This window comes from Narcine bancroftii, chromosome 12 (assembly GCF_036971445.1).
Source record: "Narcine bancroftii isolate sNarBan1 chromosome 12, sNarBan1.hap1, whole genome shotgun sequence".
NCBI lineage: Eukaryota > Metazoa > Chordata > Chondrichthyes > Torpediniformes > Narcinidae > Narcine > Narcine bancroftii.
Window position 1 is genome coordinate 59,056,504 of NC_091480.1, and position 11,552 is coordinate 59,068,055.

The 11,552-nt window shown below is 50.7% G+C and overlaps 2 protein-coding genes across 2 annotated transcripts in view; both read left to right on the top strand.

The window, feature by feature from the left end:
- Positions 1-5,929, top strand: part of LOC138747166 (disco-interacting protein 2 homolog B-like) — a 218,102-nt gene extending 212,173 nt beyond the window's left edge. Inside the window, 4 exon segments of the mRNA XM_069906148.1 lie at positions 166-240; positions 1,147-1,321; positions 1,464-1,587; positions 3,453-5,929. Of these exon segments, the coding sequence (XP_069762249.1) occupies positions 166-240; positions 1,147-1,321; positions 1,464-1,587; positions 3,453-3,705 (627 nt within the window). The 3' untranslated portion in view covers positions 3,706-5,929.
- Positions 5,651-11,200, top strand: LOC138747167 (uncharacterized). The gene is made up of 2 exons (XM_069906149.1): positions 5,651-6,442; positions 10,514-11,200. The coding sequence occupies exons 1-2, from the start codon at positions 5,651-5,653 to the stop codon at positions 10,526-10,528; spliced, it is 807 nt and encodes a 268-aa protein (XP_069762250.1). The 3' UTR covers positions 10,529-11,200.
- Positions 11,201-11,552: the final 352 nt, after the last annotated feature.

Here is an 11,552-nt window from a genome sequence, read left to right on the forward strand (position 1 = left end):
TCCCCTTTCTTTCCCTCCCCCTCTCACTCCCACCTCCAGGGAGGGGTTTACCTCTCCCTCCTACCTCCAGGAGTTAACCCTCCCTTTTTCTCCCTTCTCTCTCCCTCTCTCCTTCCTCCACGGGTTAGTTTAATCCAGGGTTTAATCCGCCCCCTCTCCCTCTAGATACTCCCAGGAGTCCACGTGATTATCGTGAATCCAGAGACTCGAGGCCCTCTTGGTGATTCCCACCTGGGTGAGGTGAGTGCCATCCATCCCCACCAGGCTGATCCCTGTGGAACGTGGATGGGATCCAGCAGCTGGTCCTTCCTGCTGCTCCCTTGTCTACCGCACACTCGGATGGAGACTGTGAACTCCATGTGGGAATGGGGTGGGTGGGGTGATGGTACAAGAGGGTGTGGAAGGGGGACCGGGCATTTGGTGGATCTCCATGTGGAGTTGCTGTTGAGGTTTGGCGAAACCGGCCATTCACTGGTCAAAGTGGCAGGTGGTCAAGGGGTTGAGGAGAGCTGACTACGTGCCCATTTTTTTGGGGTTACGTTTGGGCCCGTGCGATGTTGGAGCAGGAACAGGCGGTGTCCGAGGGGATGGTGGCCGAGTTCAGGGAACAGTGGTTTCCCCAGGAGATCATGTGTGTGGTTGATGAAAATCCTCTTTTAATTTGATGTGTAATACTGTGTCGTCTCGTGAGGTTTCGTAATGACTGTCTCTCTCGGTTCCTGCCAAATGTTACGCTGGAGTTTGGTTGTAGATTGCTATGTGTTTTGTTTTGTATTGTAATGTTGTTTTACATAAAGTTATATGTCTTTTTTTAAAGTGGGGGGTGGGGAGAGGATTTTAGAGGCTCTGGGCTGCTCGGAACAGGATGACAGAGAGAATGAATGTCTTGTTAAAGCACTGGGGGTGGAGGAGGGAATAAGTGAACCTTGAGGGAGAGGGTTTGACTCGAGGGTATGACCATCCCCTACTTCTCCCTCCACCCTTTCCCACCCCTTTCTCCCTCCACCCTTTCCCACCCCTTTCTCCCTCCACCCTTTCCCACCCCTTTCTCCCTCCACCCTCTATCACCCCTTTCTCCCTCCCCCCTTTCTCCCTCCCCCTCCCCCCCTCTCTCTCTCTCTCCTTCCTCTCCCTCTCTCTCCCCAGGTCTGGGTGAACAGCCCCCACAACTCTAGTGGTTACTACTCCATCGATGGTGATGAATCTCTCCAGACCGGACACTTTGATTCTCGGCTCAGCTTCGGAGATACACAGACGGAGTGGGCACGCACGGGATATCTCGGATTTGTGCGCCGTACTGAGCTGACTGTGGGTGGTGGAGGTTAGTGTCCCTCCTCCCTCTCCTGTTCTTTCCATCCTATCACCTTTTTTCCCTCTCCATGCCTCCCTCCTCGTCTCCCCTCCTTCTCCCTTCCCTCCTGTACATTCCCTCTGCTCCTGCTGACATCTCTATCATTGCACAGATCGACACAATGCCCTTTACATTGTGGGGGCTCTGGATGAGAGCCTGGAGCTGAGGGGCCTGCGTTACCACCCTGTTGACATCGAGACATCCGTCTCCAGGGCACACCGAGGCATCAGGGAATGGTAGGTTGGGGTGAACGGTTGGATGATTGGGGTTTGACCCCCTTGCCATCAGCACACACACAGGTCCTGATCCCTATTTCCCAGCACTCCCGCCATGGAGTGAGGCATATGGACACCGAGACCCTCGCTGGTCTGCTGGCGTTGTCCCTTCCACTTGAGCCAGCACTTCTGTTAAAAGTCACCACCTTCGGCCCTTACAGGCTGTTTAAAACCTGAATGAAACAGGACAGTAGGACTCAGTGAAGGAAGGCTATGTCTCCCAGGTTTACACCAGTGGGCAGTAGGACCCAGCGGAAGAGTGCTGTGTATCCCAGGTCCACACCAGTGGGCAGTAAGACTCAGCGGAAGAGTGCTGTGTATCCCAGGTTCACACCAGTCGGCAGTAGGACCCAGCGGAAGAGTGCTGTGTATCCCAGGTTCACACCAGTGGGCAGTAGGACCCAGCAGAGGAGTGCTATGAAAAGGAAGAGACAAGAGGGAAATGTTTCTCTCAGAGGGCGGGGAAACAGGCTGTTTGCAGTATGCTGCTGTGCAGAGGGAGTTAAGAATCGCAAAAGGTTGGTTGGTGGGTGCAACAGGTCATCAGGAAAGCAAATGGGACAATAACCTTCACTGCTGGAGTGATGGGATTTCAGAGCAGGGAGGTTCTGCTGCAGCTGGATAGGGTCCTGGTGAGGTCGCATGTGGAGGTTCTGGTTTCACTGGAGAAAGGATAGACTGGCTGTGGAGGTGGTGCAGAGAGAGCTCACCAGGTTGGTCCAGAGATGAGGGGGTAAGCCTGTGGGAAGTGAATGATTTGTCTGGGTGTGTACTCAGTGGGGTTTAGAAGGATGAGGGGGGGTATTTTAGAGACATAAAACAATGAAAGGAATAGATCAGATGGAAGCAGGGAGGTTGTCTCCACGGAGAGGTGAAACTAGAACGAGGGGATGGAGATTTGGGGAGTAGATTCAGGATGGAGATGAGGAGGATCTGCTCCCAGAGAGTGGGGAATCTGTGGGATTCTCTGGGAGTAGATTCAGGACAGAGATGAGGATCTGCTTCTCCCAGAGAGTGGGGAATTGGTGGGATTCTCTGGGAGTAGATTCAGGACGGAGATGAGGAGGAACTGCTTCTCCCAGAGAGTGGGGAATCTGGAATTCTCTGCCCGAGGAAGCAGTGGGAGCTGCCTCTTTAAATGTATTGAAGACACAGGGAGAGAGATTTGAACAGTTGGGGAATTAAGGGTGGTGGGGAAGTGGAGCTGAATCCACGGTCAGATCGGCTGTGATCTCACTGAATCGGGCAGCAGATCGACAGACCGAGTGGCCAGAATGGGGGAGCAGGCTCGACGGGCCGAGTGGCCAGAATGAGGGAGCAGCCTTGATGGGCCGAGTGGTCAGAATTGGGGGGGGCAGTCTTGACAGGCTGAGTGGCCAGAATGGGGGAGCAGTCTCGACGGGCCGTGGCCAGAATGGGGGAGCAGTCTCAACGGTCCAAGTGGCCAGAATGGGGGAGCAGGTTCGACGGGCCAAGTGGCCAGAATGGGGGAGCAGGCTCGACGGGCCAAGTGGCCAGAATGGGGGAGCAGGCTCAATGGTCCAAGTGGCTAGAATGGGGGAGCAGGCTCGACGGTCCAAGTGGCCAGAATGGGGGAGCAGGCTCGACGGTCCAAGTGGCCAGAATGGGGGAGCAGGCTCGACGGTCCAAGTGGCCAGAATGGGGGAGCAGGCTTGAAGGGCCAAGTGGCCTGCCCCATCCCTGATCTCTGGGTGAGGGGTTGGTGGTGACAGGATTGTGATGGTGGTCCGGGGTGGGGTGGAAAAGGCAGACAGGCAGTACACCTGATCGGACCCTGGTCCCCCTCTCTCCCTCTGTTCCCACAGTGCGGTGTTCACCTGGAGCAACCTGCTGGTGGCAGTGGTGGAGCTGAGCAGCTGGGAGCAGGAGGCTCTGGACCTGGTGTCGGTGGTGACAGGGGTGGTTCTGGAGCAGCACTCCCTCATTGTGGGGGTCGTGGTGGTTGTTGACCCCGGGGTTGTGCCCATAAACTCCCGCGGCGAGAAGCAGCGCATGCACCTCCGCGACAGCTTCCTGGGTGACCAGCTCGACCCTATCTACGTGGCATACAACATGTAGAGGGGCTATCTGACAGGGGAAGGGGTAACCAAGGGGGGAAACCGATAAGGAGGATGGGGTAACCAACAGGGAAAGGGGCATCCGACGGGAGGGGGAAAAGGTCTCATCTCCCAAGATACAGGTTAGGTTAGAGGGGTCCATGATCAATGGATGCTGTATCTCACACACAATGTCCCTCCTGACTACCTGCCCATCCATCAGCCGACCCTCTCCAACTCTCTTCTCTCTCACTGCTCCTCCCTCCTCACCACCCCTCCCTCTTGGAGTGCTCCCACCTCTGCCTCTCACCGCCCCTTCCTCCTCGCTACCCCTCCCTCACCACCCCTCCTTTCTCTCGTCCCCTCCCTCCTGACCAGCCCTCCCTCCTGCAGCTCTCCCACCTCACTCACTGCCTCTTCTTCCTCCCTGCCGTCCCTCTCACATTCCCTCCTCTGCTCCCTTTCCTCATTGCCCCTCCCTCCTGCTGCACTCCTTCCTCACTGCCCCTTCCTCCTCTCAGCCCTCCTTCCCCCCTCACTGCCCTTCCATCCTTACTACTTCCTCACCACCCCTCCTTTCTGACCGCCCCTCCCAGCTGCAGTGCTTCCTCCCTGTCCTTTTTTGACCTTGAACACCAGCCCTCACCTGCGGCAGGGAGGGATGTGGAGGAGGGGGTGGGGACTCTGGCCTTGGTTGGGACCTGCCCTCTGAGGACATTGGGTGAGAACTGCCCTGCATCCCTGTGGACCATGGGTCTGAGCCCTGTTCCCCTGGAGCCTGATTTCCTTCCCCTGCAGTGTGTTTGCTCTTCCTACCTGAACAGGAACCCTGAGTGCACCACTGGGATTACTCTGTACCTGCTGGAAGCCCCCTCCCCTCCGAAAACCTTGGGTTATAATCCTGGTGTTGACATTTCACGGTGGGGTATGTCAGTCACTAAAGCCTATTGAACCTGACCTCCACTATCCCTTTCCCAAAATATATATAATTTATTTGGAATTAACATTTCAGTATATCTCTGAACCCTGGTGTACCTTGTTCTGGGACCCTTGTTACACTATTCCCAGTGAAGTGTCCAGAGATCACATTGCCCCAAGAGTGTGGAGTCGGCGGTGTGGGGTGAAGGAGGTGTTTGACACACTTGCCTTCATCAGTCAGGATACTGAGTCCAGGAGCAGGGAGGTGCCGCTTTAACTGTCCAGGACGTTGGGGAGATCACACTTAGACTATTGTGTACTGTTCTGGGCTCCCAGCTGTGGGAAGGGTGTCATGAAAATGGACAGAATGCATCCTGCAGGCGCATGCACACACGCTGCCCAGTGCGGGACGGTGTGTGTTTCGCGCTTGTATAGCTGGGTGTTGATGTGCGGAGTTGTATGTGCACATGGAGCATCTGCAATTGGCGAGAACTGGTCTACGAGTTGGCACATCTGTAGAGAGGATGGAGTGTGCATCAGGTTGAGAAATGCAGCATGGGGGCAGCCCTTCAGCCCATTCTGACCCTCTGATCCTGTTCACACTGTGAATGTTTGGAGAGTCTCTCCATCCTCCTCCCTGGGAGGCAGAGCTTGGTCGATTCCAACACCCCTTCCCTCCCCAAGCTGTGGGGGAGCAACATTTCCCCCCCCCCCACCCCTTCAGTACCCCTCCAAACCTTCGACTGTAGAACTCAGCCTTGTCAGATTGTCCTTGAGTGGAAAAAATAATGATCCATCAGCTAACACTTTGAACAGCCCTCTCCAATCTCTCCAAATAATCACAGGCAGCCCCATCCCATTCCAGGCAACGTCCTGGGAATCTCTGCACACTCTCCCATCCCCTCCTGCAGTGCGGTGACCAGGCCCAAACACAATCCCCCCAAGTGCGCTCTGATGACATCTCTCCATTCCAGCCCAGGAACCACCCCGGTGAGTCTCCTCTGTACTCAATCATTCCCACAGCTTTGCTCTCGGCCTCAATCCCATCGATGACCCTCCCAGCACAGGTGAACCAATGTTTTGTACAGCTGCGTGGTGACTGCAGCTCTCCAGTCCGGCAACGATCTTGGCGGGATGAGTCGGGGAAGTGGGCGGAGAAGAAGAGCAGTCTGCTCCATGCTGTGGGGGGTGTGCATGTTCCGTGCAGTCCATATCCAGAGGCTGCAACAGCCTCGGGCTTGTTCCGTCCCGCTCTCTGTCCAGTTGGGACGGTTTCTGCCTCTTTATATTTGCTCGGACGGATATTAAAACAAAAGCTGTTTATTTTTGCTGCTGTTTGTGTGTTTGACCCAACCTTGCTCCTCTTCTCTGTTCATATCACATATCCCGGGACCCTCCTTCCCTGCCCAGGACGCTCCCTCCTCACGCTCCTTCTCTCGCCGGGACGCTCCCTCCCCGGGGAATGCTGCAATCAGCCAATGGGAGGCCGCCTCCCCGCCCATCTCTCCCTCCCATGCCGATCGACTGGAAGGACAGGGCCGATCACGGTTACCGGGAGCCTTGCCTACTTGTTGTTCTCAGCCAATGGGAGGGCGCCCACACTAGGCTTTCACCGCTCCCAATTCAGAGCGGTGGCTGAGGGACCCAATGAGGTGCGAGGAGCCACCCCCTTCGTATGCAGGGCAGGCCGTGATTGGCTGCTGCTACTGCCGCCGCCGACACGCAGCGTGTGTCTGGAACGCAAGGCCGTTGGCGACGGTTGCGGTTTGAATATTCCTGTCGGCGGATGGAGGCCCGAGGCAGGGCGGCAGTCAAGGCCCGGCGGAGAGTCATCACCTCGGGTACTGTTCCAGCCTTCTCTCTGACCACACGACCTGGCTCCTCCATGACCCTGGCTCTCCTCTGACCCCTCCATGAACGCAGCTCCCCATGACTCCTTCCAGGACCCTACACAACCTATGTCACCTTATCCTTGCACCATCATCTCAGCCTGATTTCTGATCTTAGATCCTGAACTATCCCTGACCTTTGCAATGGTTACCCCATGGAGATGGAATTCGTTCCACTCCCATGGAGGAATAATGTGTTGGATGTGGAATGCGGCAAGTGGGGAGTGTTCCCTCACACCCCTGACCTATAGATGGGGAAGGATAATGTGGAATACATTGACGGGACGGACCATGTACAGTGGCAGCGACATAGAACACGATACATTACAGCGCAGTGCAGGCCCTTCGGCCCTCGGATGTGCCGACCTATACCTACCAAAAATTACTAAACCCTTTGTACCTCGTAGCCCTCATTTTACCTTTGTCCATGTGCCTGTCTTAAGAGTCTCTAATGTTCCAGCCTCCACCACCACCCCTGATATGGCATTCCAAACACCCACAACTCTCTATGTGAAAACTTGCCCCTAATGTCTCCCCTAAACTTTCCTCACTTAGTGCAGATGTCCCATCATGTTTGCTATTCCTGCCCTGGGAAAAAGGCACCTGCTGTCCACCCTATCTCTGCCTCATATAATCAAGTAGACCTCGATTAGGTTGTGAGAAACAGAAGTACCTTCACAGAAATTGCTCGAGACAAAAATTGAGAACAAAGAACATTTATTATACAACAATGCAAAGTTGGGTGCTTCCCCTTACCCTGGGAATACACACAGATACTGGGGCTCACCCAACTTTTATACATTTCATTTCAGTACAGAGATACCTTCCCCCCAACATTCTTCTGCCTCCTGGATTGGTTTAGCATTAGGTAATTCTGCCCACGTGGATTCTAACTTCTTATCAGTTTATGTGTCTTCCTGCAAACTTGTTAGCCAGAGAAGTATCATGTCTTTGTTCTTCACTCATTAATCAATCCCTAAGACTTGCTAAAGCTATCTACTTGTTATCCTGTTTTGAAGATCCTTAGTTTATTACACTTTTACAACCCTTCCTCTCATTCCAGCATCCCTTCACCCTGATTTCACCCATAATACTTCATCTCTAATGAGCACTTGCTTGACTCCTCACATTCCAGTATCCCTTCACCTTAAGTTAACCCATAATACTTTATTCTTAATTGGCACTTGCTTCCAGTATCTCTGGACTCCTAACATTCCAGTATCCCTCACAAAGTCATCATCCTTTCTTTCTTTCCTTCTCATCCTTTCCTCCAAAGAGAAAGTTCCAGCTCTTCTCACCTTGCCTCATAGGACCTGTTTTCCAAATCAGACAATATCCTGGTTAATCTAAAAATATCACTGACAAGTATCACTTTGATGAAGGGCTCAAGCCTGAAATGTCAGTTATATATCTCTGCCTCTGCTACATAAAGGACACTGACCTGCTGACTCTTCACCATTGTGTGTTTTTACTTCAACCATGGTGTCCACAGAATTCTGTGTTTTACCTCCTGATTAATCTCTGCACCCTCTCCATAGCTTCCACATCCTTCCTGTAATGAGGTGACCAGAACTGAACACAATGTTCTAAGTGTGGTCTCACCAGAGATCTGTAGAGTTGCAACATGTCCCCTTGACTCTTGAACTCAATCCCTTGTCTAATGAAGTCCAGCGTCCCATAAGCCTTCTTAACTGTTCTATCAACCTGCGTGGCAACCTTGAGGGATGTATTAATTTGGGCCCCAAGATCCTTTAATTCCTCCACACTGTTGAGTATCTGGGCATTAACCCTAAACTCAGCCTTCCAGTTTGACCTTCAAAAAATGCATCACCTTACACATCTGGATTGAACTTCATCTTCCGCTTTTTCACCCAATTTTGCAGCTTGTCTATCATTTTCTAACCTACGACGACCTTCAGCCCCATCCACAAACTTACTGACCCATCTTTCCACCTCTTCGTCTTAATCACAAAGAGCAGGGTATCCAGAACAGATCCCTACTACTACTATCTGCTTTCTACTGGCAAACTAATTTTCAATCCACACAGTCAAGGTTCCATGGACCCCATGCCTCGTGATTTTCTGAATGAGTCTCTTATGGGGGACTTTGTCAGATGCCTTACTGAAATTCATATAAACCACATCTATTGCCACTCATTCATGAATTTCTTTTACCTCAAAAAATTCAATTAGGCTCATGAGGCATGACCTTCCCTTCACAAAGCCATGCTGACTATCCCTATAAAGACTGGACTTCTCCAAATGCTCATTATGAAGGAATTGTACTAGTATTAATCTTTAGGTAATTACACACAGAAACCATTTTGAGAGATGAAGTGTCTCAAATTCATTGTTCAGTTGAAGCTGTATAAACAAGAGAGGGGTCACGTGATGGAGTAATGGCTTGTCAGGGAAAACCAGCCCTCCACAGAGAAAGTTGGGAAAAAATGCAGATAAACCAGGCAGAGAAACAAAAAAAATCACAAGATAAAAAGTATAAGAAGAACTTGAAGATGGCTCCAAAGAAGGAAAAGACTACAATGACAAGTAACGAAGAGATAAAGAAATCACCGGAGAAAAAAGAGCAAGTCCAGGAGTAGGGAGTTCTCCCCAAGAGGATGGCCTGAGCAGTGAAGCCAGTAAGCGGGGAGCTGTGCGCAATGTCCCCCAGGGCAGTCTGGAACATTGGCTTGCAGAGCCTGAAAAAGAAATGCCAGTGCACATGTGTGGTACACATTGTAAAGGCGCTGGTGGGAACGGACACTGACAGCAAGACACTGACTCGGTAATGGGAGAAGCCACGGAGAAGTCAACGATAGGAGCAGGATCAACACAGAGCCAAGAAATAGAGCTAGAGAAAGAAGATCAAGAAGAAAAGACTTACAAGGTAAAGAACAGAAGCAGATGATTGATAAGGAATACTTCGATGGTCAAAGACTTTAATGGAAACAATAATGGCTGAGTTTAAAACCATTAAAAAAAAACATGCAAGAGACAGATGTAAAAGTGCAAAAGAATGGAGAAAGCTATGGCAGACATGATAAAACAAAGTGATGAAGTGGAAGACAGAGTGATAGGTGTGGAAATGGAGGTGAATGAGTTCAGAGAAAAATTGGACGATAGAGATAAGATTAAGAAGTCACATGATTTATTGGCCCAGAAAATTTCAGCAGACGTAATAGTATAAAAATAGTGGGCCTGAAAGAAGGGGCAGATGTAAAAGGAGTTTTAAAAAGATGGATCCCACAGATTTTGGGAGTGGAAGAACTCCAAGAAGAAATAGAAATTGACAGAGCCCACAGAGCATTGGCGCCAAAACCGCAGCGATAGCATAAACCGTGATCCCTACTAATCTTCTTTCTTTGGCTTGGCTTTGCAGACGAAGATTTATGGAGGGGTATGTTCACGTCTGCTGCAGGCTCGTTGGTGACTGACAAGTCCATGCAGGACAGGCAGGCACGGTTGCAGCGGTTGAAAGGGAAATTGGTTGGTTGGGGTTGGGTGTTGGGTTTTTCCTCCTTTGTCTTTTGTCAGCGAGGTGGGCTCTGCGGTCTTCTTCAAAGGAGGTTGCTGCCCACCGAACTGTAAGGCGCCAAGATGCACGGTTGGAGGCGACATCAGCCCGCTGGCGGTGGTCAATGGGGCAGGCACCAAGAGATTTCTTTAAGCAGTCCTTGTACCTCTTCTTTGGTGCACCTCTGTCTCGGTGGCCAGTGGAGAGCTCGCCATATAACACGATCTTGGGAAGGCGACGGTCCTCCATTCTGGAGACGTGACCCACCCAGCGTAGTTGGGTCTTCAGCAGCGTGGATTCGATGCTTGCGGACTCTGCCAGCTCGAGTACTTCGACGTTGTTGATGAAGTCACTCCAATGAATGTGGAGGATGGAGCGGAGACAGCGCTGATGGAAGCGTTCTAGGAGCCGTAGGTGATGCCGGTAGAGGACCCATGATTCGGAGCCGAACAGGAGCGTGGGTATGACAACAGCTCTGTACACACTGATCTTTGTGTGTTTCTTTGCAGACGATGCCGCTTTAGTTGCCCATTCAGAGCCAGCTCTCCAGCGCATGACGTCCTGTTTTGCGGAAACTGCCAAAATGTTTGGCCTGAAAGTCAGCCTGAAGAAAACTGAGGTCCTCCATCGGCCAGCTCCCCAGCAAGACTACCAGCCCCCCACATCTCCATCGGGCACACAGAACTCAAAACGGTCAACCAGTTTACCTACCTCGGCTGCACCATTTCATCTGATGCAAGGATCGACAACGAGATAGACAACAGACTCGCCAAGGCAAATAGCCTTTGGAAGACTACACAAAATAGTCCCTACTAATAACTACTACAATATACAATGAGGGAGAAAATATTGGAACTGGCAATGAAAAGAGTGAAAGAAAATAAGGAAACACTGGAGTATAATGGGAAAAAAATTCTTTTATCCAGACATTAGCTTTGAACTTTTAAAGAAATGAAAGGAGTTTAATTTATCAAAAACTGTACCATGGAAAAAAGGTTATGACTTTGGGTTACGGCATCCAGCAACGTTGAAGATATTCATTCCTGGAGGGTAAAATAGACTTTGTGGCTTTGCAGATCAATTACCAAATAAACAACGAGGAGTAAGAAAAATAACAAAAGGACTGTTAAAATAATGTATTTAAATAAATTGGAATGTTAATAGTTTGAATACAGATGTTTAAGAAAGAGGTTAAAAAAAGGCTTTGTTATATTTTTAAGAATAATATATAGTGTTTTCTCTGGGGGAGGGCTGGGGAGGGGGAAGATCTGCCCACTGTGAAATCTGTTGACATATGCGGTATATACCACAACCCACATAGAAAAGGGAGTTGTGGTTGTCTTGCGAGGTGGAAAGGGCAACTCAGTAAAGAGGGATTTAATGTTGTTTTCTTTAATGTTATTTGGTTTTATGGTTTTTGTTATTTTCTTATTAGTTGTGTCATCGCGTATAGTAAAGAGTAAGAACAATTTAAAGAGTGATTTTAGAAGCAGGGAGATGGAGGGGTTGAAGAAGTGGGATAGAAGTGAAAACAGATGGGTAAGATGA

What these genes read in the sequence shown, in the direction of transcription:
- LOC138747167 (XM_069906149.1), top strand. Translation starts at nt 5,651, where the DNA reads ATGACCCTCCCAGCACAGGTGAACCAATGTTTTGTACAGCTGCGTGGT.